Source organism: Podarcis muralis, chromosome 17 (assembly GCF_964188315.1).
Source record: "Podarcis muralis chromosome 17, rPodMur119.hap1.1, whole genome shotgun sequence".
Classification (NCBI taxonomy): domain Eukaryota; kingdom Metazoa; phylum Chordata; class Lepidosauria; order Squamata; family Lacertidae; genus Podarcis; species Podarcis muralis.
Window position 1 is genome coordinate 16032987 of NC_135671.1, and position 27038 is coordinate 16060024.

At 39.9% G+C, this 27038-nt stretch overlaps 1 protein-coding gene across 5 annotated transcripts in view; it reads left to right on the top strand.

Annotated features, from left to right (window-relative positions):
* SHOC1 (shortage in chiasmata 1) overlaps nucleotides 1-27038 on the top strand; it is a 36237-nt gene that overhangs the window by 5393 nt on the left and 3806 nt on the right. For 4 of the 5 annotated variants that reach the window (XM_028712364.2, XM_028712366.2, XM_028712363.2 and 1 more), the window contains 21 exons: nucleotides 1895-2067; nucleotides 2692-2872; nucleotides 3184-3295; nucleotides 4515-4611; nucleotides 4784-4888; nucleotides 5851-6240; nucleotides 6424-6528; nucleotides 7112-7501; nucleotides 7770-8237; nucleotides 11330-11461; nucleotides 12727-12903; nucleotides 13854-13961; nucleotides 15775-15956; nucleotides 16369-16441; nucleotides 17592-17661; nucleotides 17781-17965; nucleotides 18719-18836; nucleotides 19650-19761; nucleotides 20958-21079; nucleotides 22625-22718; nucleotides 25626-25757. In XM_028712364.2, coding sequence (XP_028568197.2) covers nucleotides 1895-2067; nucleotides 2692-2872; nucleotides 3184-3295; nucleotides 4515-4611; nucleotides 4784-4888; nucleotides 5851-6240; nucleotides 6424-6528; nucleotides 7112-7501; nucleotides 7770-8237; nucleotides 11330-11461; nucleotides 12727-12903; nucleotides 13854-13961; nucleotides 15775-15956; nucleotides 16369-16441; nucleotides 17592-17661; nucleotides 17781-17965; nucleotides 18719-18836; nucleotides 19650-19761; nucleotides 20958-21079; nucleotides 22625-22718; nucleotides 25626-25757 — 3526 coding nt within the window. The remainder of the gene's footprint in view (nucleotides 1-1894; nucleotides 2068-2691; nucleotides 2873-3183; nucleotides 3296-4514; nucleotides 4612-4783; nucleotides 4889-5850; nucleotides 6241-6423; nucleotides 6529-7111; nucleotides 7502-7769; nucleotides 8238-11329; nucleotides 11462-12726; nucleotides 12904-13853; nucleotides 13962-15774; nucleotides 15957-16368; nucleotides 16442-17591; nucleotides 17662-17780; nucleotides 17966-18718; nucleotides 18837-19649; nucleotides 19762-20957; nucleotides 21080-22624; nucleotides 22719-25625; nucleotides 25758-27038) is intronic. The other variant, XM_028712368.2, reaches the window with a different exon arrangement.

A 27038-nucleotide genomic window follows, 5' to 3' on the forward strand; every position in this document is an offset into this window, starting at 1 on the left:
GTTCAGTGAAATATAATGAAGATATATTTAATGAATGAAATGAAGTTTTCTGAGATGGGGGACAGAATCTTAATCAGTATGTTAAAATTGCATTACAGAAAGGTGCATTAGGGGGTATCCAACTTTGTCATTCATGAGAAAGCCTTTTTATGTCTTCAGGTTGATACCTTTTAGTTTGATATATGAGAGACATGTTATTTTATAACATTCACATAAGAGTCAGTTAATGCTTTTCATAGGATGACCTTGTTCCTTTTGTCTCCTGCATTTAGTTAATTCTAGAGATTGTATTGACTTTCTGCTGACACTATTGTTATAAAGCCAAGAGTTTACTCAGAGAGCCAAGTAAATTAAGTTTCAGACATACAGTGATAGAAACAGGCAAAGTCAGTAAAAGAGGGCAACTTTAAAAGGAAGAGGCGTAGTCTTTAGATCAGATTCTTAATTTAGAAAGCGCAGAGGCAGAAAGGCACATTAAGTCATCACTACTGTGGCCCCATTCTGTGCTGTGGGGTTATGAGACACATACATTTTTCCTCTTCAGCAATTTGTCATTGGTCTAATGTCCTTAAAATAACTATGGACAATGACTTAATTCTATCTTCTTGCTGTGTGTCACCCGCAGCCTCTACTAGCACAAGCCTCAATGAATGATACAGTCGTTGCAATAAAAACCTGCGCTATGCATGAACATAGGAAATCTTACCCTTCTCTGAAATACACATCCTAGCTGGAACCACTATTTTCCCCTTGCACCTTTCTCTGGACTAAGGCCATGGGAACATCCCTAACAGTAAGATAAAGTAAAGAGACCCCTGACCATTAGGGTCCAGTCGTGGCTGACTCTGGGGTTGCAGCGCTCATCTCGTTTTATTGGCCGAGGGAGCCAGCGTACAGCTTCCTGGTTATGTGGCCAGCATGACTAAGCTGCTTCTGGCAAACCAGAGCAGCACACGGAAACGCCATTTACTTTCCCGCCAGAGCAGTACCTGTTTATCTACTTGCACTTTGAGGTGCTTTCGAACTGCTAGGTTGGCAGGAGCAGGGACCGAGCAACGGGAGCTCACCCCGTCACAGGGATTCGACCTTCAGATCAGCAAGGAAACAATAAAACCAACAAAACTGGAGTACTACTGGCAAGTCTCCAACTGCACACGGCTATTCGCAAACACAGTCAAGCTGTTGATGTGAAAGTCCCAAGTTTGTCCTGACAAGACCCCTTTCTCCCTCTAGCCCCAGCAGAAAAGAAACAGTGACCACAAAGTATTTCAGACAGCCCACCCTCTCTTCCTCCCACCAGGTTCCCATATCATGAGTGGAAAAAGGGAAAGCTTAGATTTATGACAGCTCTCCTTCTGGATGTCTCAAGGCAGGAACCTAACAAGGACCTCTTGACAACTGATCAGCTTGCTACCTGCCAGAAAAACCCCATAATTGGTGTCTTATTATCACAAGTGACCATGCATAAGGTTACCGTGGTTTTTCCTGTATGTCTCTAGATAGAGGCTTTTTTGCCTATTGAGATAATGCCTAGGCCAGTGGTGGCCAAACTTGGCCCTCCAGCTGTTTTGGGACTACAATTCCCATCATCCCTGACCACTGGTCCTGTTAGCTAGGGATGATGGGAGTTGTAGTCCAAAAACAGCTGGAGGGCCACGTTTGGCCACACCTGGCCTAGGCAGAAGGACTATCAGAGCCCCCCTTCTACTAGTTAAGACCAAGTGACCTTATGTGAAATTACTGTGCTGCAACATGGGACATGTGATTAGTGCAGCAGCATATGACAAGTGTTTGGGTCCCAGACCCTTCTGTAGCAGGCCATAGTAGCTGACCAATATGGATATATATATATATATTTCCATCAACTAAAAAGTATTAACTTTCCACTTTTCAGGAAACCCGCTTCAAGCACTCTCTTCCATGTTCATAATGAAGATATTGAAATTGTTCCAAGTTCGAATCCTGGTTCGCCTTTTGACATAGAAGATGCTTATGTGCTTATGAAGAATGAAGACAGTTATTTAAATCCTAAATATGCTCCAGTGGAACTTGAAGAGCCGGAAGAAGGTAAATGAGCATTCTGTACTTAACATTTCAAATACTGCATTTTTTCGACTATAAGATGCCCCCATGTATAAGACGCCCCCTATTTTGGGGGGAATCAGATTTAAGAAAATGGGGAGAGATGGCCCAGAGTATAAGGTGCCCCCTAATTTTTGACATTATTTTTTTAGGGGAAAAACCTAGTCTTATACATGGAAAAATACAGTAATTATCAATACAGTGCTATCTGTTGCAGAAATGTGAAAATTGCACGTGCCAGAGAACCTGCTCGCCCATGTGTTATAGATCAATTACTATGTGGCTAAAAAACCGTGGAGCTACCTGTCTCAAAAACTACTGCTGTTGTATAACTTGCCTTCTCTTTTGCACACCTCCCCTGCCCTGATTTCATGCAAATCCAGGGTTGTGATGAGACAGTCAAAAGTCTCTGGTGGGGGCTGCACTCTGACTTTATGCAAATCCAGGTATGTGATGTGGCCCTACAAATCCTACAATGGGGGCTTCGCAATGATGAACTAGTGCAAATGTAGAGAGATATAGATTTCTGCGACACTTTTCAGGATATGAATTGATCTGCAAAGCTATCTCATTACTTACTATTGTATTTTTATTTCCATTTCTAAAAAGGTTTTTATATTGAAAATGAATTTATTTCGATGGACTATTTAGCCCAATATGCTAAACATCTACCTACTCCGCATATGCTCCTGAGCCGAATAAACAAATTCCATGTACAGAAACCTTTCAGTGTACAGGAACCCATTTTAAATTTTGAAGGAGAGAAGATAACGGAAGAGGACATCTTCAGGTACTATGTAACTAGATGTTGTGCAATAGGTGATATACATGATTAATATCTTAATATCTGGCCACAAATAATTTTTGTGCACATATTTATTATTACTGATTTTGATCTTTTTAAACTAAGCTCTGACTTACATAAGCTTAATTTTATCTCATTGATCTTTCCACCCCATAATTCACCAACTTTTATAAAACTGCCAAGAACAAACTGGTTTTACATGCTTATCTGGTTTTGCAAGGGGGGAAATGTGTATGTGTTATTTAGTTGTAAAACAGAAAACTAAAAGGCAATTACTTGTGCTTTGACTTTAAAAGAGAGTGTTTTGCTTTCAAAATGAATGTGACATCTGAAATGAATGTGAAATCTGAAGCAAAAGGCAAAGTACACCAGGAAAATTTTGGTAAAGTTTCTTTAAAGAATGAAGAGGTATGTAAGTATGTAAGTTACTTTATATAATCAATGGCGTGTTTACCATCCTTATCAAACTGCTATATATGGCTTCTGCCTGCCTTTGATTAACATTAGATGATAAAAAGATTGCACTGATAGAGTAGTAGAAGAGTAGTTTATAAAATCCTATGTGCTCACATATGCTAAAGCTTGATGTGCAGCCAGAAGCTGGTGATAATGTTGAGCTTCACAGCATATAAAGCAGAGGTAGGGAACTTTTTCATCCTGGTGGATAGGATCCTGTGGTCCTTCACCCCTAAGGTGGGGTTGGATCAGCTACACCCCTCAGTTGCCTATTAGAAACTCTGGAGTGAAGCCAATCCCAGTGGGGCATGAAGTCTCAGCTGATCAGCAATGACTTTAGGCCCTGGTTTTGGCGGGGGTTGGCCACACTCTGTAGTTACCTAATCCAAACAGAGCTTGTATTTGTTGCAAAATTTAAAAGGTGCTGGCACAAGTCCCACTTGCTAAGGGACAATCTAGGGTGACTTTTAAGATTGTTTTCAGCTCTGTCTTTACCTGGCCAATATGGGATACCATAAATGATGTGAGATGTAGGATGTGTGCGTGTTGCTAGGGAGGAAACAACCTTGAAGGCCAAATTAGGACCCCTGATTAGGCCTGCAGTCCAAGGCTGATGGGAGGGGTTAAATCCTGCATTAGGTGTATGTGACTATTCCCAAGAGGAAAAAGGCTCGTGCAAACCAAAGCAAGCAAGATTTCATCCCCACTCACGTTGTTCAGTTTAAGCAGCCCAGCATTCCTGTTTGAGTTATTGACAGTTGGGACTTAAAAGGATAGCATATCCTGATGTCATAGCGATGTCAGATGATTAACAAGTAGGTGATTCTACCCACCAGTTATATTTTGCCTGCCAGTGGATGAGGAAATAGTGATCTGGGCTGCAGGCCAGGAAAGGTTTTCTACCCCTGGGCTACACCATTTTTCCTGGTCAATTGGCACCCATAAAAGGTACTTAGATCTATGTGCTGAGGCCACTAGATTTGTTTTACTTCTGTGGTAAAACTAATAAATGATGCTTTTATATTGAGGTAATATATAACACTATTTAATAATTTTATACTTATCCAAGATTCTTTTAAAAATACTTTGCTAGTTCAAATATAAAACTCTTCAAGCTGCTTTGAGAAATATTATGTATGAAATAACTTTCAGGTTTTTTTAATCTATCTAGACAAATAGTGAGAATCTCACATGCTTGGGGCTAATCTCTTCAGAAATTCAGGAAATTATAGGAAATGAAAATGAGAATCTTAAAATAACCAGCGAAGGTAAGGATACAGAAAATGGTGTTCTAGCCCTACTTCTTGGGTTTGATATTGCCTAGTTTCATTATTTTATTGCTGCTCATTTTAACTGGTGAAAACAAAATAATCAATTCTCATTCTTTGTATTCTACAAAGAAAGACAATTCTTTCAATTTCATGATAATGTCTTTATCAGACCTTGAAGTGAAAATTACTCCTGAGACAGAGAATTTGGAATCTTGTCCCCCACAAGAACTTTGTGCCAGTCGGAGCAGAAGTCTACTGGAACTCAGCAGGCCAGGTAGGGCTTTCTAGACAGGCAAATCTGAGACGACTGAGATATTTTGGAGAATAGCTATAGATCTATAGCAGGGACGTCCAACAACCAAGAGACTGCGATCTACTGGCAGTGATCTACCCCTTGGGGGGGGGGGGGAGATCAGGTCAAAGTTGTTGAGCTTCTTTTTGGGAGGAAAGTAAAAGTTGTTCACAAACTTGTTTGCAAAGTTGGACATCCCTGAACTATAGTATACCTATATCTATAGTACATCTGAAGGACCGCCTGCACCCCCTTCATTCAGCCCAGACACTGAGGTCCAATTCCAATGGCCTTCTGGTGGTTTCCTCACTGTGAGAAGTGGGCTACAGGGAACCATGCAGAGGGCCTTCTCGGTGGTGGTGCCCACCCCATTGAATGTCCACCCATCAAATGTCAAGGAAATAAACAACTATCTGACTTTTAGAAGACATCTGAAGGCAACTTTGTACCAGGAAGTTTTTAATGTCTGATGTTTTACAATTTTATATAAATGCTGTAAGCCACCCAGAGTGGCTGGAGAAACCCAGCCAGATGGGTGGGGTATAAATAATAAATATATTACTATTATTATTATTATTATTATTATTATTATCATCATCATCATCATCATCATCATCTTTTATTTCTGCATTCTGAATACCTGAAGGGGAGCTGACAGAGAAATGTAATTTAGAAATCTCTGGAGCTCTGCCTGTGGAACTCTAAGGCTTCATATAAATGTAACTATAAATAGTGATTGTTCTCAGATATTTTTTGTTCCTGCTGTAGAGTGATCTTAGCTTCTCTTCAGATTTTGCAAGGGAGAAAGCAGGTCTTTAAGGACTCACAGGAAAGATGGTTTTTATATACCTTTGACTTTATTTTAAAATGTGCATTCTTTCTCTTAATACCTTTCTCTTCTTGTAGGAATTAATGCGAATTGCATGTTTTCCCATTTTTCACAGAGCATCAGACTTCCGTACCTAAATGTCAACAGCTTTCAGCTATAGAATTTCAACCCGGCGACTTGCAAGGAGGTAATACCCCCATGGGTGAGACGGCCAAGGGAAATTCCCCCTTGGCTGGAGACCATGTGGGTCTGGCTGGCCAGGAAGGAGGCAGAGAGCAAAGGTCCGCAACCGACGCCCACCGGGGAAGCAGTGAGCGTCCATTGTCTGCACATGAAGACATATTGGAGTTCAGCCACCTGGAAAAAGATGACTGCACTAATTTAACAGAAACTTCTGCTAGACCATGTGTTTTAGAAGAATTGAACACAGATTTAAGCGCTGGAGACAAGGTTCTTCATACCAATGTAGAAGTGGTCTCAAAAATGTCTACCTCTCAGATGGATAGTAAGTATTGGGCATTTTGTCAGGTGTTGTTTTTCCCCCACAGAATGAAATGACCAAAACAATTCGCTTAATAGAAAGTCTTACGTTTTGTAGTTGATAGTAAAAACAAAATAATCAATTCTCATTCGCTGTATTCTACAGAGAATGATGATTTTTTCAATTTCATGATAATGTCTTTTTCAGACCTTGAAGTGAAAATTACTCCTGAGACAGAGAATTTGGAAAATTGTCCCCCACAAGAACTTTGTGCCACTCAGAGCAGAAGTCTACTGGAACTCAGCAGCCCAGGTAGGACTTTCTAGACAGGCAAATCTTAGTGAGGCTACAGGGAAACAGACAGAGGGCCTTCTTGGTAGTGGTGCCCACACTGTTGAACATCCACCCATCAAATGTCAAGGAAATAAACAACTATCTGACTTTTAGAAGACATCTGAAGTCAGCCTTGTACCAGGAAGTTTTTAATGTCTGGTGTTCAGCCACCTGGAAAAAGATGACTGCATTAATTTAACAGAAACTTGTGCTAGACCATGTGTTTTAGAAGACCATGTATTTTTGCATTCTGAATATCTGAAGGGAGGTTGACAGAGAAATGTAATTTAGAAATCTTTGGAGCTCTGCCTGTGGAACTCTAAGGCTTCATATAAATGTAACTATAAATAGTGATTGTTCTCAGATATTTTTCGTTCCTGCTGCAGAGTGATCTTAGCTTCTCTTCAGATTTTGCAAGGGAGAGAGCAGGTCTTCCAGGACTCACAGGAAAGATGGTTTTTATATACCTTTGCCTTTATTTTAAAATGTGCATTCTTTCCCTTAATACCTTTCTCCTCTTGTAGGAATTAATGCAAAATGCATGTTTTCCCATTTTTCACAGAGCATCAGACTTCCATACCTAAATGTCAACAGCTTTCAGCTATAGAATTTCAACCCGGCGACTTGCAAGGAGGTAATACCCCCATGGGTGAGACGGCCAAGGGAAATTCCCCCTTGGCTAGAGACCATGTGGGTCTGGCTGGCCAGGAAGGAGGCAGAGAGCAAAGGTCCACAACCGACGCCCACCAGGGGAGCAGTGAGCGTCCATTGTCTGCACATGAAGACATATTGGAGTTCAGCCACCTGGAAAAAGATGACTGCACTAATTTAACAGAAACTTCTGCTAGACCATGTGTTTTAGAAGAATTGAACACAGATTTAAGCGCTGGAGATGAGGTTCTTCATACCAATGTAGAAGTGGTCTCAAAAATGTCTACCTCTCAGATGGATAGTAAGTATTGGGCATTTTGTCAGGTGTTGTTTTTCCCCCACAGAATGAAATGACCAAAACAATTGGCTTAATAGACAGTCTTACGTTTTGTAGTTGATAGTAGCAGGCAACAGGGCTGGCATCCATGCTGATGTTGGGTACAGGGCTGGTGTGTGCCTACATTGGTTGTTGAAGCACAGTTGAATGAACATCTGAATAGAGTTACAGATACAAAATATGGGAAACAGGGAGAAAACCTTTATATATATATATATATTCTTCTTTTTAGAATGCCTTGAAGAGACAAGTTCCTTTGCTAACAACAGAATGGAGTCTTCTAGTGCCCCTGATTGTAGTGGAACAAAGGGTTCTTGTTTGTCTCCTCAAAAGAAAGAGAGACTTCTTCCAATGCTCTTGGAATCTGCGTCAGGTGTTGATCTACAGCACACAACATCTACTGTAGGTGACAACAGTGCACCTACTGAGAACATCAGAAAAATGAAACCGCAGATTGAGACAAGAAAACCAGGGCATTTTGGAAACCCAGAAAAAGAAAATGATCAAGTCCAACTTGTCAGTTACAAGGAGGCATCTACTGACGCAAAGAATGCATTAGGAAATAACATGCCTGATGGAGTTGATCTGCCTAGGAAATGTAGAGATGATTTTGACCTTTTGAGCAACTTTATCATGCTGAGGTCTCAACATATGATCATGCAAAACGAGGAACCAAACAATGTGGATATTCAAGCAGAAGGTAGCTTAAGGCAGTGATCCGAAGGTTTGGGGCTGGAGGGGGAACCAAGGTGGTTTAATCACTTCATTCAACACCTTACAAGGCTCTGATGGAAAATTAGGTGGGGAGAATGTTCTTCCACTGGTTTCTGGAATTCAAAAATACTTTTTAACAGCTTTCCTTAACATTGTTTCCAAGGGAAGAAAAGGCTGAGGGGCAGACTTAGACACACTCAGAAGTGTTTCTAAATTTTCACCTGCCTTGGGAACATGACAAGAGACCCAGAGACTTTAGGATGCCTGACTCCTCCTGGCATTTTCCCTTTGGGGCCCTTCTGATGTCAGATATCTAATTTGGATTGGGCTAGAGGGTCAGACAACCTGTCGCAATGGGAGAGGGAGACCCCCTTACCTTCTCTGATGCTAATGCTCTTTCTCTGTCCGATGGGCAGATCTGATCTGTTCTGTGACCCCTGGGATGCCCTTCCAAATAGCATAGATTGCACCCAAAGTGCTCTTTCACAGAAGCCATACTTGATATAATTCTAGGCTTTACATCTTTTCCATCAACTGAGAAGTTAGTATATTTCTACAGAAGAAGAAAGAATTAAGCAGCAATCCTATAGCCACTTACCTGGGGTGTACTTCTGAGTTGGAAAGGATTGCATTTTTACATAGCATACACTCTCTATTTTTACTTTAGCTCCTCTTTTCCCAAAAAATGTTGCCCTGGGCTGAAAAGCTACTGTAAAAATTGAGCTTTCTAATCCAGAATAATTACATTTTTTCCCTCCAAGTTTTAAAAATATTTTTATTTATTCAAATTTAGCAAAGTTAAGCATCAGTGCCCCCTTGCTCCTTTATCTAATAAAGCTACAACTGGGTATAGCCTGTGTAAGCCAGCATATTCAGAAAGAGACATACAGTAATTGGAGGCAGATACCACTTAGGGCATATCTACACTACTGGCCTAAACAGCCATTCCCTCGCCAGAGGAAACCCTTCAAGCTCTAGTTCTATTTGGAGGCAGGGGAATTAGGGGTCTCTAACAGAATTCTCAGTACCCCAGCAAAACTACAATCTCTGGGAGTCTTTTAGGGGGTGGGGGCAGGCTAGTAGCCATGAGAGTTATGCTGATATTATCCTGTACGACTTCTTGCTGTGTGCCTCTGTTGGGAAACCACAACCAGCCACAACTTTCAGTGGCATGCACACCAAATGAAAAAGCTGTGCATGTGATTATTACATCTGATCACCTAAATGTGGGTCACACGTCACTTCCAGTATGAAAGTGTCTTAAAATAATACTTTTTTGAAAGGGATGCAATGCACTCTCTACCCTATATCTGTCGTTGTTGGGCACAGTCGTGCCGTTCTGACTGGCTCTTGTGGAAAAGCAATTAAATAATAATAATAATAATAAATAATTAATGAATAAGGCCTTTCACCTTTAATAACTTACAATTTGCTTCCCTTTAATGCTTTGCAAGAATCTGCTGCCTGAAGCAGCCTGCCTCACTTAGTCTAATGGCAGAGTCAATCCTGCCCTGAGCAGCAGGTAGGGTGTGCATTCCCATTCAGATTATTCTGATGCAAGCCTGAAATTTCTCCATTGATCTCCTCCTCATCACACTTAATTCCCATTAATCACAGCTTCAGTGATTAGCCTAGCTAATAACCTTATCATATGACTGGAGTGGACTGGCTTATAAGTGCATTGGGCATGATGCACCGGTTGTGACAGCGCATGCTTTACAGGAATTTGTAACAGTTGATTCCACAGAGTAGTGAGTGCGGGAACTTGAGCTGGATCATAAGATCTCTTACTGTGTCATTACAAGCCGCAAGGAGAGTAGGCAAGGCATTATGATAGCATAGAGTTGCACTAATCCTGTTTTTCCTTTGCATCAAAAGGCTCTGGTGCAGTGCCATATCCATCCTACTCTTTCCTGCCCTGTGGAGCCTTCCCTGAAACACCCTAACAGATAACACTGGCATAGACTAATCCCTGTTATTAGGAGTTGTCCTGCCTAGATGATAAGATAAATGAGTGTATATAAAAGTGTAAAGGGAGATTGCTCACAAAATACTAATTACCTCTTTGTGACCTAGTTTGAAAATGGGATTAGCTAAGTATGTGTGCACATATGCCATTTTAATTAAGATCTGTTAACATTCAGAATCAATTACCGTATTACACTTTCCTGCTTTTTAAAACATCATTAAATGCAGAGTCACAGGAACTGATGACCTCTGTTCTATGCATACCAGAGTGGAACATCTGTACTTGGTTACTGCATTACCATCTAGCAAGCTCAAGCTGAAGCAACATCTGCATATTGATTGTTGCCATTGTATCAATGTTTTAGGGCTTCTTAATATGTTAAAGACAGGGACGCGGGTGGTGCTGTGGTCTAAACCAAAGCGCCTAGGGCTTGCCAAGGTGAGCTCCCGTTGTTTAGTCCCAGCTCCTGCCCACCTAGCAGTTCGAAAGCATGTCAAGTGCAAGTAGATAAATAGGTACCGCTCCAGCAGGAAGGTAAATGGCGTTTCCGTGTGCTGCTCTGGTTCACCAGAAGCAGCCAAGTCATGCTGGCCACATGACCTGGAAGCTGTCTGCAGACAAACCCTGGCTCCCTTGGCCTGTAAAGCGAGATGAGCACCGCAACCCCAGAGTCGTCCACGACTGGACCTAGCGGTCAGGGCTACCTTTACCTTTACCTTTAAGATGTTAAAACCTTCCTTACATGATAGGTGTCCTACTATATATAGTGCGTGGGGAACTTGCTGAGCGAGATCTAGTCTGTTCTTGTAGTCTGCCAGTTGGATTAGCATTGATCAGTCTGGGATTCATCATAGCCCCCATGTGGCTTTCCAGATTTAAGGTATTTTGAATCGGTTCACCTGACAACTGCACCTGGAAGTGTTCTCCAAGAGTAGGCTGTTCAGAGATTACAGTATGATTTTAACAGGAGTGGGGGGGGGGGGGAGTTGCCTTTTTGCTCAATTCCTGAATGTGAAATAGTAAAGTATTCAAGGTAAGGGATTGCATTGTCCTCTAGCTTGTCCTATAACACTTGTGGGGTTTTTTCCCCTGTTGTTGTAATTCTTAAGTTCTGGATGCTAAGGAGAAGAGCCCAGCACTGGAAAACAGTATCAGTCCTCTTACCCTTAACGAAGCAGTTCCTATGGAAAAGCAAACAAAGGAAAATGAAGAAATAGTTTCCATTCAGATTAAAGCATCAGGTACTGAATATTTTAAGACACCTGGTAGTTAAAAGATTCTTTTATGGGTGGTATTTATGCTGTGGTTTTCAGTGTTCCAAAGGATTAGAAGATCAACAGTGGCAAGTTAAGCTTCCATGAAAAGTAGCTTGCTCATCACTACCAGTCTTTAATAGATACATACTTGCGTGTATTCTGCTCAGTAGGGTTGCTATATATCAGGAAGTTGTTGAGCTTTTTTTAGGAAGCGCCACCTTTTGGAAATCTCCCCGGACATCAATTCTGCCTTTGAAATCCAGGTGAGCTCCAGGAAAATACTGTTCAAGCTACTAAGCAAAAAAAAAAATCAGCATAGAAATGGTTCCCAGAACATAGAAAGACTGAAAACCATTGGCACACTAGTATATAATTCACATTTATAAAGCACCGTAATTGCTTGTGCTGATTAATGCTAGGAAGCTGGTGCTCCTATGTGCATATTTTATTAGACAGTCAAAAGGTGTCATGATGGTGATGTTGTGAAAGACTTAAGAGAGAACAAAGCTTGTAGAAGGTAGAATTGCCATTTTTATGAGTTAAAAGAAGATGGCCATGTGGACATAGAAAGCCCATAGAGGTGTGGATAAGCCCTTTGCTTACATGTAGCATGTCCAACCTATGACATTTTGCTGCTTGAAGCAAAGGACAAGATAGTGTGCCCCTCGTGCCACCTACAGAAGCCCATCAGACTAGAAGTTGCATCTTACTTCAACACTGGCAGCAGCACAGTACAGCTGCAGGCAACAGGCTCACTTAAGAAGACTTGCGGTTGGCTATGTAGCACCAATAGCTTTTTTCTCCAACACTACTGGTGCTCTCCTATACCCACAATCCCCTGCCTGAGGGGGCAGCTTCCCTTTGCCTAATGGGTTGGTTTTGACGTAGAGCCTGTGATATCTGCATATGTCTAAAGTGTCTGCATCTGAAGATGCAAAGTAAACTTTGGCAGTCCTGGCACAAAGATAATAGATAAAGATAAAACTGAAGCAAAATATTTCTACTGTAGAATGTTCTACATTTGTTCTCTAAGAAGGTAACAATGATGCCACCTAGTGTTTATCTACAACAAAAGGCTTATTTGGAAAATACCGTATTCACTAAATACAACATTAGAAAATTTAAAAAGTCTGTGATTTAAATTCTGTATTGTGGGCAGTTAAAACATTTTGCATTCTCATCAGACTGTACATTATTTAACCATGTGCTGCCAACCTGAAGTTTTTTTGGGCGGGGTTTGTTTCCTCCAGAGAGTCAATTTCAAGCATATCATATCCTTGAAGCTGCAGTGACTCCAGTTTTGAAAGAGCTCGTGAGTTTTGGCATGCCTAAATGGAAATTTCGCACCCTTAATTTTGACACCACCAGATATTTTTTAAAACAGCAGGAGAAAGTAATCAGTGATACTTTTAAACAAGGTGTGACTGGTAAGGACAGATTCATGCATTGTTTATGACATTAGCAGGGTTCTTTGTATTACTCAAGGATAAATGTAATAGTTTATAACTTAGCAGACGGGGTAATTGTCCTGGCAACTATTATTTGGGGTTTCTTTCTGAGAATCTTCTACACACAATCATTTTAATTCATGGTATTAGGAACTGAATTGAAATTTCCAAGGATGCTGTAAGAGCCTCTTTCTTCAGAATGGACATCATTTGTTCACTTGGCTTTTAGAGAGAATCCAAATGATGTTGCTGCTAAACTGCAGCAATCTAGTGTTTTCTGTATTGTCTTTTTCACCAGATCTGGAGTCCTTTTTAAGACAATTGCAGTCATGTAGCAGTTCATTGTTGTTGTTGTTTTTAAAAGTATTATAGAACTACTGCAATTGCAATAATACCAAAAAAAGATACAATTACGGTACTCTAAATGCAAGAAGAAGCAAGTAATGAAAGCTCTTACCCACTGAGTAGGAACTGACTAATGAAAGGGGCAATTCAGTGCCCTAAGTGAATAGGAATAAGTTAGTTAATGTGTCTGTTGCGAAGAAGCAGAAACCACTGTAAAAGAAAGGGGCAAGGAGGAAGAGGGCAATAAACCGGCCAGGAACAGGGGGAAACGGGGCCTTGTATGATCATGCCAGTAGTGACAGGCTGTAGAATATTAGTATGGAGAATATAGGGGAATGTGGCTGTATATGAAATGCCATGTGGAACCACCATTTTAATTCTTCCAACTGCAGAAATGTATTGTAATGACTCAGTAGCACTAAAGAGCTCTAGTGTGGAAGCAATCTAAGGGCCTTAAATGCCCCCCATATAGAGCTCTGTCATTAAAAAAAGGTAAGAAATGCTATTCCCACATTTACCAAATAATTCTAATAATTATGGGAACCCTCCTATGTAAACTGTACATTTCTGTGCCTTTTTAATAGGTATCAAAGAGGGGAGAGAGATTGCAGTATTCAAACACGCTGTTGCTCTTCATTTACTGGTAACAGTTCGAGACCTGTTATTAACATGTAACTTGAACACTGCATTAGGTTAGTTTTTTATATAAATAATAATAACAATCCTTTATAAATTTAGTAAAACACAGCATGAAAATACTTGAACACTACTATAGATCACTGAGGCACTAGTGACGTTGTAAAAATCCATTCATATTTTATATCATTTTGTCGACAGATCTGTATGAGAGTTCAGTTCTTCATTATTGTTCCAATTCCTCACTTTTTCAAACATGTAAATATTTGTGAGGGTGGGCGGGGAATTGCTGTGAAAATTTCTTGAATGTAAATTCTTTTTTATTTGTTCATTAATGGTATCATGGAAAAATTATATAGGTGGTGGAAGTCTAGTTTCCTGTTATTGGGAGTAGAAATCTAGCTATCTGGAATTTGTCTTTTGTATGGATCTGTGGTCTAATCCAGCAGGCGGCAAGGAGGCACAACCAGCTGGGAAGTGCCCTGGAACCGTGATTGCCTTGTCAATTACTGCTCAACTCTTCTTTGCTTGCTGTTCAGGAGGGGATAAAAGGGAGCCACCATGGGGAAGGAGAGAAAGGAGCACTTAGGGGAGCAGGGCTTCTAGTTGGAGAAAAAAGGCAATGGGAACGGGGGAGCTACAGCTGCTCAATCTCCCAAAAAAGCATCACTCCTTCAGACTGTCCAAAGACAGCAAGGACAATCTGCTGAGAACTGTATTGGATGGGTGAACGATAAGGGGAGGTCCTCATCTTTGCTGCAACACCTAGAGAACTGGTGAAGCTCTGGGTGTCCAATAAGTTTTGGCAATAAGTTTAGGACTTTGCTCTGAAGCTTTCCGGGACTTTGCCCTGAGGCTTTCTTCATTAGCCCCACATCCCAGTTCTAATGAGGGTGGAGCCTAGCACATCCTTTGCAGAGCTAGCACTGTATCTTCTTCTAAATACGTTTCAATATCATATTCATTTCATCAGAGCATGAATTAACTTAAGGCTGTTACTCGTCACAGAAGTACGGTACTACATTTTGTCCTAGCATGGTACATTTCCCTCCTCCAAAATATTTCTAAAGGTTGAAAGGGAAGAGTTAATATATGTTGAGTCTGGAAGATTTGGGTGAGGGTGGCTAGTTCAGCATTACAGAATGCAGCCTTTAAGGGCAACATTGGCCAATCTTTAAATTACCAGTAAAGCTATCATGGGCCATAACAATGTTAAAAGTCTGTGGCAGATGCATACATTGTATTTTTGGTTTATTTTTACAGCATTACAGTGTATGTCACCTCCAAATGAATCAAGTATTTATATGGTTTGAGGGAATATGATATGGGGTGATATGATAGCCATGTTCAAATATATAAAAGGATGTCATATAGAGGAGGGAGAAAGGTTGTTTTCTGCTGCTCCAGAGAAGCGGACACAGAGCAATGGATCCAAACTACAAGAAAGAAGATTCCACCTAAACATTAGGAAGAACTTCCTGACAGTAAGAGCTGTTCCACAGTGGAATTTGCTGCCAAGGAGTGTGGTGGAGTCTCCTTCTCTGGAGGTCTTTAAGCAGAGGCTTGACAACCATATGTCAGGAGCGCTCTGATGGTGTTTCCTGCTTGGCAGGGGGTTGGACTCGATGGCCCTTGTGGTCTCTTCCAACTCTATGATTCTATGATTCTATGATTCTAATCTGTTTGTTATGCTTAGGGCTGTTTCTGTGCTATATATTTTTCTTTTGGTGTTGTTTTAATGTTAAACTTGACGGTTGCTTTGTGATTGTTTCGTATTGGACGATAAAAAGATACAAACTACTAGTTTGTTACAGTACTGTTAATGATGATTTTGTAAAGCATGTGATTGATGTAATTAATTTTAAATAGGATATTTGTTCAACGCAAAAGATAGATATAAGGACATCCTGGACTCCAGGCTGGATAATATTTGTAGATTGTTGGAGATTGTGCAGATTTCCATGCAGAAGCAAGAAGTCAATCCCAAGATAAAAGAACTGCATCATCAAATGTCCAAATGGGTGCAGAGTAATATGAATGATCAGAATAAGGTAAATAATATCAAAAGCTGGCATATCTGGTGAAAACCAAGACTGCAATTATTATACAGAATTTTTAGCATAGCGTGAATTGCCAGGGAAGGAAAGTTCACCCACCTGTCAAAGTGTTGGAGAAATAATTCCCCACCCTTGGGGTAGGGGTAGTCTGCTCAGCAAAGCCTAGGACTGAGCATCTACAAATATTAGTTTTTCCATTGCCTTGTTTCTTATTTTTTCTACATCCATTAATCTACTTTCATATTTAATCTAAATCACTCTTGCTTCTTGCGATTAATCCTCAAGTCCTGAAAATATCTTCCACTATCTCAAATTATTGTCAAATATTTTAAATATCAAATACAGTCTGATCATTGTGTTGTTGTTTTTAAAATGCATATTTTATAATTTTTTTATGATGTGCCAGGTAGTAATTGTGACTAGAATGGGTTTTGATGAAGAAACAGATGTACTAATCAACACCATCAGTACAGTGCAAGGTAAATGTTATTTTTTCGTATTGCTTGGAAACTGTATATACCCTAATGTTTGCATGCATGCTTGCTTGCATATTTCAATTCAAAAGTCTTGGATTAAAATCTCAAACTCTCATATTATTATTATTATATATTCTGTAGTTCTCTGAGCAATGATGATTTCTCTGTTTTAGTTTCCTTTTGGACAAGATAGAGACACCTGCAGTGATTTAATGATAGGTGTTTACTTAAAAACAAGCACAGTGAGCATTGAGAGCCAGGTAGGACTACTAGAAGATAAAGTTGCATCAGCTCCTCCACAAGCAAGTGTGATCATCTCTTGAAGCCCCACAAAAGTCTTCCTAACTAAAAATCTCAGTCTTTAATGTTTGTTTCCCTCGAATCTCTGCAACTTTCTCCAGCCCTCACCTCAGGTTGTGGAGCATGTCCCAGCCACCAGCTATCAACGTTCAATTAATAAATCTTTCCAATTCAAGCAAAAGCCATTGAGCAGGCACCTCTGAATTGCTGTAGAAACATTAGATGGTCATTAGGAAGCAATCTGATATACAGATGATGGTCACTTCACAGTCATTACAGCATGATACTTTCTGCCTTTGGATGAAATATGAATGAGACTTTTCGTAGGAAATACAGCCCCTTTGCACGAGCTTTTCTATAGAACTATAGAACTATAGTTATCAGCTTCAGAAGAACCAGGATATTAAGCTATGGTTTGAAGTTGGCTTAATATCCAGACTTGTTCAGAAGCTGCTAACCAGAGTTTCCTGGTCCAGAGGAAATTAGAAACTACGTATTGTAAATGGAAAAGTTTCCTATTTATTTGCTGTCTCACATCAAGGGGCTGAATGTATGGAAAACAAAGGCTCATTCATATCATTAAGACAACAGATGATATCTGAAGTTGCCCTCTAAAGATTAATCATAACTTGGTGCACAAAATGTAAAAAGAACAGAAAACTTCCCAGTACATTTATATAAATATTAAAGATAAAGTAAATATCATTACTATATGCGGGTATTTTTCACACTCTCTTGTCTGATGGAACCTGACAAATGTTATTATTGGTTATTATTGGCCGTATGACAATTTCCACAGCTTCAAATGAACCTTTAACTTGAGTCACTAACTTGCAGCTCTGTCTTCCAACAGGCTTGAAAATTGTGTATTTAGATTCTGAGGAAAGAGGGACTTTTCTAGAGAGCCAAGATGTAATAAGTAGGTGAGTATACTTCATTATTAGAAAATAGACTGGCATCTTGCAATTATTACAGAAAGGATTTGTAGGATGTAACTGAAGGTAGTCATACTAAAACTCCCCCACCTTTGCTTCATTTGCAGTTTGGAAAGGTCCTCTTGTGTGGTTGTATATAATCAGAACATTGGACCTGATTTCCCTTGGACTCATTTTTCATTAGTGGTGGAATATAATTATTCAGAAAAATCATGCTGGCTTGATATTTGCAAAAATCTGAATGTTTCTTACATAACTTTCATAACCACTGTTCCGGAAACATTTGGAATCGGTAAGTGAATGTTTAAATACTAAATAGATGATAAAAGTCAAATAGGTTTGGGCATGCTTCATAAAAAGTGATCCAATATCTTTCCAAATGGTTACATAAAATTGACTCCCGGAAATGAAAGTCGCATAAAATCAGATGGTGCCCAGGGTTTCCTCCCCCAGCTATACAGCTGTAAAGGCAGAAAAGAACTAGTGCTGTGCTCTGATCTAATGGGAAAACTAATACTGTATATAGTGTTAATATAGCATTTTTTTAATATATTGTTTTGTGCTAGTCAACTCCAATGGGGTTTTTAAAAAATATAATTCAGCAATCTTAATCTTTTACTTATACATTATTTCAGTAATCCTTACAGCAACCTTGTAAAGTATGGCAGTATTCATAGTACAGATTGGTAGCTGAAGCTGAAAGATTGTAGTTTGCCTGAAATAACTTTATATAGATCGAGAGGAGATTTTATTCCAGGACTGCCTGACTCACAGTTCACTTAAAAGCAGCATGATCATGTGCATATCTATGGCATCTCCATTATATATCTTTAGGTGCCAGGCAATAACGCTCTTCTTCAACCAGGGCTTTGGCTGATTAATATTCTAAAGCATTTCAAATGTGTTTGTGGGAGGGGGGTTGTTGTTTTCTGTTTTAACTACTCAATTGTGCTTTTATCTTGTGTTTTTATGAACTGCACTGAGACCTTTGGATGAAAGGTGGTATAGATATCTTAATAACAATAATACTAATAATATTCTTTAGAAGAGGTTTCTCCAGATAATTTTGGGTGTGTCCTCCTGGAACTGCCAATTCCATATGTTTTTCTGACATCTGAGGGCCTTCTCAATACCCCAGAAATCCTTCAGTTACTGGAGTCCAAGTAAGTAGTGAGCATCTTGCATTCTCTTTGCGTTTCCATTGTCATAGCTTGCAATTCCTCCTCAGCCTGTTCTCTATGGCTGTTAATAAGGATTGAACGTTAATAATCACTTGCAACCTACTTCTCAATTAAATGTGGCCAGTTGAGGATGAAGGAATCTGTCAATTTAGGTTTCTCAAAGCTTCTCATTTTTCCAAGGTGAAATTCACTTTTCCACAATTCCTCAGCGATTTGCATTTTAAAACATTGCCAGCGTTTGGGTGCAAATTTATCCTAATAAGCACATTTTCCTATCAATTTTTTTCACTAATATACACATTTTCTCAAGCAGTTACTAATAATATAATGCATTTTTGCATGTTACTTTCACTAATATATGTGTTTTATGCACATTTCCCCTTAATATATGCAACATGTAGGTTGGTTGTATTGCAAAATTTGGCAAATGTCAATTTCAGATGATGGCTGTTGTCTGGTTTGCATATTGTTTTTGGAAGTGTGAATTAGATTCCCCCCCCTTAAAATACAATCAAAATATAATTTCTTCCCGGTGGGGTGGGGTGGGGGGTTGTATGCCCTAGCCTTTTGTCAGGTAATTCAGTAGCAAGCAATGAACTGGTAGAGGTGTGCGATGCAGGAGAGGTGAGCAAAGTCCTCTTATAATTTAGCAGGGCCAAATGACATGGGCAAAGAAAGACTACCATGAGAAATAATGCTGGGACATTCAGTGCAGGAAGAGCACAATTTTAAGTATTTCAGTTGGGTTACTGAAATGTACACAGCTGGTCTACTAACAGGGACTAATCTGTACAGGTACAATATTACATTTATTGAGAGGAAGTGCTGTGAGGCATTACAGTTCTTTGGAAGCACGGACCGTTACATCGTGATGACTGTAGATGAATGCACTGCTATCGTTATTCAGGTAAAAAATATGTGGCAGTTAAAGATTTTTTTTCCTTGCTTATATGCAAAGTTTTATGCTGTCCTGGACACTGAAGGGGTCTAAGATGTTTCACAGCTTAGTAATAAATTAACATGAGAATATGTCAAATAATACGTAAATCTTGATAATCTGTTAGCCAAGGGGGGGTTGTTCTGTTATATACCTACTAAATATATTGTGTATTTTGCTCTATGATCCTGTGCATATCTACTCAGAAGTGAACCTTATTGAGTCAGTGAGAATTACTGCTGAATAAGTGAGTACAGAGATGGCCACTTACCCTGCTCTGGGTTGACAGTGTTGGCAGCCCCTCACAGGTTGTCCTCCATTCCCCTCGTAGCAAGGAATCACATCCCAGTGGCCGACAGTTGTAAAATCCCCTACTGGCCACATTACAGGGTAGAATAGCCCACCAAGGCTAAAGTTTAAATTGCCCAATCATGGGTTGCCAAGGGGGTGGAGCCTGGTTGGTGGACTTGAGTGCAGAAGTTCTCACTCTGGTCTGCCAATTAAGCGAGTACAGAAACATAGCTTTAGATCAAGTGGGTGATTGTTACTCAAGGCATAAACTTTATAAAGTGAATTAATGAAGCTTGTCAAGCAGACTTTTGAGCCTGTAAAATTACAAACCTCAGATAAATGGAGGGGTAATAAGTATATGGCACCCCTATGTATAAGACGACTCCTATTTCTTTGAACCCAAAATTAAGAAATCAGTATTTCTTGAGTTGTTGAGCTTTTCTAGGGGGAGCTTACCCTTGAGTTGTTTAGTTGTCCTTGTATAAGATGACCCCCAATTTTTGCCTAATTTTTTAAAGGAAAAAAACCATTCTCTTCTATGCAGAAAAATATGGTAATACTCATGTGGAAGCAAAAATATTGGTGGTTCTTTTTTTCTTCTAATCCACACTTTAATCCTGCATGAATTAGTTGCAGAGTTTAAGAGATTCGTGACATTTTAAACATTTAAGGCACACTCACTGATTCTGCTACGATTTAATAGGCATCTGTAATACAAATCTCAAAACACACTTTAGCTTAATTACCCCTGTTTTATAGAAAGTGAAACTCACTTTCCAAATTAGGAGTGAAATCCTGTGCTTCAACCATTTTCGATGATAGCTATAGTCTTGCATATACAATCAGCTCCTTGCTTTATACTTATTTTGTTGCAGAACATGGAAGAACTTGGTTATGAAAAATCTTCTGATAGCATTGTGTTAAGGCTTGTGGTGCTGTCACTCCAGTACAGCTCCTGTTGGATTATTTTCTACTCCCAAGAAAGATTAAATTCAGAGTAAGTTCATATCTTTTGTTTGACCCTAGTTCATGAGGTTTAGAAAATGCCATCTTTTTTTAAGAAGTGAAAGCTCAAATTTGCAATGTTTCTGCCAAGTGAAAGCTCAAATTTGCAATATTTCTACAGTGTAGCTGTAATGGAGGAGATCCTCTAGACCAGGAATGTCCAACAGGTCAATCAGCTCCTTTTCCTTTGTGTTGGCCTAAGAGCATCCGGCCCCTCCCCATCTCTCCATTTTCGCATAACCGCTGGAACGGAAGACGGAGTTTTTACTCAAGTCTTACATTTTGCTCTTAATAATGGAGCTTTCCTCAAAGCTCGACAAGTTTGACCTGAAACCCCCCCCCCCCAAAAGGGGTAGATCACTGCCAGCCCCCCCCCCCCCCATGAGTAGATCACAGTCCCTGTTCTAGACCTTTCCCCTGAATGTTCAGTATGGAAACAAATAGTCTACCTGTTGTTTAAAACATACCTGTTCCTACCTTCCAGCATTCTGGCAAATGACTGCAAACACTTTGATATAGCAAACACTAGACACTTACTCTAAAATGTTTATTTTATTAATATCTCATACAATGGAATAACCTTAAATATATTTAACTATGTTATGGTTAAGTTATTTATCCCAGTCCTGTGTATCCTCAGTTGCCCTCACCACAAAATTGTTGGTTATAGGTCTGATTGCTGCACATGCCTTAACAAAAATGTTTTGACTGCTGCTGTTCGGGAGCTGAATAGCAGCACATTAAGAAGTGCAGGCCTCTTAAAAATGCTGCAGCCTAGCCAGTCACTATAAAGATGTTATTCCTCACTAATTATTTACAAGAGAACAGGGTCATTGCTGCATCCACATTCACTTTCCTGGTACAGTCTAACTTCAGATCAGACAGAAATAGCTACCTTAAATGCTCTTTCCTTGTGAGGTTATGGAGAGAAGTCTGGATTGTATGAATGCTACCCATTCTGAGATATCTTGCTTTGATTCTTGTGGATGGGATCCAACTAAGTTTTACTGGGAATTGACCCATTGAAGTCAGTGGGCATAACTAATTTCAGTGGGCCTGCTCTGAGTAAGACGTAGTTGGATACATTTGTCAGTTTTGCAGTTACTGAAGTGTCCTACATTTTTAACTTTGTTATTTTTTACTGTACCATGTAGTTGCCTGTTCTGTTCAATTTTTATTGCATCCTTTCTATAGGTTAAGAATAATAATAACAGTGAATCTATATTTGACCGTACACCACTTAGAGATTTTATTTAAGTGGTATTACGTGGTATATAAATGTTTTAAAATAAATACATATATCACAAAAAGGAAAAATATTGGAACAAAGTAAGGATACATAGGGAAAGAATTCTGGCATGCAGTGTAAGCCAAATATATACATTTTATGAAAAGAGATAAATCTAAAGAATATTAATGTTGTTTGTACTTTATCACACTGTTTCCCCAGCAAATGTTCAGGTAACTTAATGTTCAATATTTCATAGATTTTGAACACAGATATTGACTAAGTGTAATGAAATACTACTTTATTTAGGTATAGCCTAGCTGGAAAGACTCTGCATCACCTAACCTTGATTTATGGAGCCTTGGTTTCATTTGCACAGAAGTCAGAAGACTTTGACGTAAAGGTAGTTTTCGTAAAATATATTCGTTAATGTTGCTGATGAAACTCCATTAGCAGAATATTTGGTCCTTCATGCACAGACAAAAGATAGGAAATTGGTTAGATTTTTATATCTGCTGTAAAGGAATCTCAAAGGATGTGTGGGATCTGACAGTAACTTGGTTTGCATGAAATGCTAAGATAAGGTCTGTTTGCACACCCAAACCTATTGTAACTATGACTTGTTAGTGATCAACAAATCGGAATATAAAACCACTGTTTGAAGTTGGCTTATGAATTGCAGCTTGTGCCAATCATGGTTTCTTGTTGCATCTAAACCTACTATGCGAGCATAATCCTGGTTAGTGTTGGTGCCCCACCTCAAGATGCTCACCTGTCTAGAGAGAAATGTGACAAAAGGGATTAGCAAACAGAAACCAACATTAGGTGAAACAAGACTCCAAATATTGACCCTGCTTTGTTCAACAAACTATAGTTAAGACAAACCATAGCTTTGTGTCACAAGTGAACGTGGCCACAGTTTTCAATGGAGCCTGTATAAAGCTGTGTTTCTTATGTCATCACTTGGCTTCCCCCACCCCAATCATTTGGTTCTCATTTGCGGGGCTGAAGGCTTAGAATGAGAGTACCTGATTCCTGGAGTGCTGGATTTCTCACTTTTTTACATAGCCAGTTGGCACCATTGCAGACTGAATTTTCTTGTGACATACCCTACATTCCCAAATGTGTGCTACAAAACACAAGCAGAAGTGCAGGAAGAAGGTGCAGATGCAATCCAAAGGTATACTCACTCAATAAGTTAAGGTACAGGGCAATTCTAAGCCCTGCTCCATGCTGCTGGTGGGAGTTAGAATGTAGCAGAGGTGATCTCCTGCCTTGGTCTGCTGGGTTCTTCCACTGATGTACTTGCTGAAAGGGCAGTGATGTACACACTTCTGTTTGTGCTTTCCTACCAGTAGCAGCCTATGTAAGGTCCCCAAATAGGGCATTTTGGAGTTGGGGCAGGAGCCAAAGCTCGCCCATTTCCTGAGTGCGGGGGGAGGAGGAGGAGGAGGAGGAGGAGGAGGAGGAGGAGGAGGAGGAGGAGGAGAAGAAGAAGAAGAAGAAGAAGAAGAAGAAGAAGAAGAAGAAGAAGAAGAAGAATTGCCCTGTCAACCATCAGCCACGGCTAGTAGTCTAAAATCACTGTACTGAGTAATCTTGTGGCAAATTGATATCACACAAGCTTCTGCTATCTATTGTCACAAGTATTGCTTGTTTGCAGTGCCCAGGCTCTGTCCATTGTAGCTGGCACATGATAAGTTTCAAATAATTCTGGCATGCGATATTAGGAAAAAACACTGTGGTCTGAACAGAAGTACCTAATGCCATGTTACCACTAGAGGTCAGCAAGCTCAGTTATCACAATTCAGCAGTCCATTATTAATGTAAATTCTCTAGGTTATTCTTCATCTCCCTCTGCCCCCCCTCCTGATTTCCCCCTCTAAATAATTACTTTGAAATTGAGATTTATTATATATATATTATATTTGTCTTTGTCTTTATATCTTGCTGTATGACTATAATGATGAGGAAGAGATCACTGTCTCTTTTCAATCTTTCTCAAATTTCACATTATTTTGTTTAGGAAGTACGGTAAACCTGCAACTTACTTAGCGGGTTATGTTCCAGGGATCACAGCTAAAGCCAAAATCGCATATAGTCAAAACATATTAGATACAATAGTGGGAAGACATTTTTCCTGGAACCTCGCCCCTCCTTTTTTTGCCATACATGTAAAACTGAATGCACATAATTCCAGTTACAGACAGGTAGCCGTGTTGGTCTGCCATAGTCAAAACAAAAAAAATTCTTTCCAGTAGCACCTTAAAGACCAACTAAGTTACCGGTAGTTCTTCGTATGAGCTTTCGTGTGCATGCACACGAAAGCTCATACCAAGAACTAACTTAGTTGGTCTTTAAGGTGCTACTGGAAAGAATTTTTTTTGTTTTGAATGCACATAAGTTAAATGTATGTAAGTTGCAGGGTTATTATATTTACTCTAGAAGAATTAAGGATTAACAACGTTTTGGGGGCTGTTGAACACATTTGGAATTCTGAGAAAGGGCCCCATGGGCACCACCTTCTCTGGTTGCTTCTCTCTCTCCCCCCCCCCCCCCGCCCCCCGGTCACCCTCCCCTTATTCCCCAGGCAGAGAGAGAGAGAGCACACTCATGTGTTCTATGATATGATGGGGGTTTTGAGGGGCATCCTCAAATGTGCTAGGAACCAGGGTAGCTGCTATAACACAGGTGTAATATGATGTTAATGCCTAGCTTTAGTTACTGCAGAGCACATTAAACTGTTAAATTGCTAACTCTAGTTTCTCTATAGGGCTTGACCACATCTGAGCACAATTTAGCTGTTAATCCATTTTTCCCCTCCATTCAAATTAGAACAGAATAATACACATGTATTTGAATTCATATATGAGAAGAAACTTTGGTCTTTCCTGTTCATACAAGTAGCCGTTCCCTTTTGTGTTTGTCCCTGTCTTTAATTTGTTCATTCTATAATGCTAATTAAGTAGTGACAAGGCATGTGAGCAGATACCTGCATGAGCACTTTTTGTGGTTTTTTAAAAATCCTGATTAAGCTCCTGATGTTCTACTTGGAAAAGAAATGAAAGCAAATGTAAATTCTTAGTTCAGGCTGTTGCCCGATATAGCAGGGGTAGAATTTTTTAATGAGGCACCTCCGCGTATAGAGCTTACTGGAAAATTGGTAACTGAGGCCTTGGTTATCTAAATGTTGTGTCTAGGCTGAAATCGTTAACATGCGGCATCAACTTGGGTATTAAATTGCCAAGGATTCTTGTTGTTTTGTTCCATTTTATGTAATCTCTGTTCTAAATGTATAACAACATTTTAGGTGGTTCTTGCACCAGGAGTTGAAGAGACAGCCCTTTTGGTTCGTCAGATTGCTGACCACATTCTGATGACTTCTCAAAGACATCCTCAGGAATGGCTAGACAAATCCTGGCTTTCCGTCTTGCCGTCAGAGGTGTGTTTCTCTTAAACAAATAGGGAACCTGTGGCCCTCCCAAATGTTGCTGAAGAACAACCTCCCACCCTCCCATCATCCCTGAACATTGTCAATGTTGGCTGGGGCTGATGGAAGCAGCAGCTGGAAAGCCACTGGTTCTCTTCTCTCCTTACAAGGGACAGGTGGTTCCTGTTCCATTGCATTTCTTTTATTCTTAATGTGTGTAGGCTACAATAACAGGAAACACTATTCAAATGTAGCTGTTGCACATGAGCGGATCCTCCAGAGGATAAGGACTGCAACCCACTTTACATGGTAGGCTGCAGTCCTTCTTTGCTAGTGGGTCTTCCAGATGGAAAAAATGCAATCTGCCCATCTCTTATCAAAGAAAGGGATGAATTGCTGTATGCTGCTGGCTGGCTAAAAGCCATCCTGTTCGTAAATAAATGTATGTTTTATATAATGATGTAGTTACTTTCTGGAAAGAAAATCCTGAAGCAAAACACATAAATGAGAGAGGTGAGCAGACTGAGATGTTGCCTGCCTTACCTGATCTTGGTTGATTCTCCAGGAAAACATGGCTGGAGGCACTGGCACACACTGATTTCTCACGGCAAATGAATCTGATTCATCCTCTTTCATTACTGTTGCTTTCAACATGGCAGATGCAGGCAGGGCAGAAAGGGAACAAGCTGTTTTTAATGCCTTGTTGAAATTGTAATTTATAATGTCTCTTTCACAGTGCCAGCTTCCTGGAAACTGGCTTAATTATAATATTGTTATGCTTGCCCCAGTTTCCTGAGTGGTGAGAAGTTCCAGGAGCTCAGCATGCATCTGGATTTGGGTTTCCTTCTAAGTGGAGGGACTTAAAATATTTTGTAATATTTGAATTTATATTATTTTGGGCATAGGTGGAGTTGCAGTTTAACTCCTACAAATGGTAAGCTCTGCTGCCCTACATGGAATTTCCAGAAAGGCAGTTTTCAAAAGATACTTTTTAAAAACTAGCCCTTTGCTTCTTTCTTTGTTCCATTCAAAAAGCCCAGTCTTTGCTTATTTCTACTCACAAAGGTAGGTAACATGAGCTTGAGCAGCGGAAAATAAAAGGGATTGCCTTTGCCAAAATGGCTCTTGCCTTCCAGAGGCGTCTTCAGCTATCTTTTTACTTGTAGCCTCTCTAACAGCAGATGTGCCTGCCAACTTGGCCCGCTAACCATTAAGGTACATTTGTAGGCATTCTGGCCCCAGGAAACCTCTTTTATCCTACTTTGCAGCTATCAGTTAGCGAACTCATAAGCT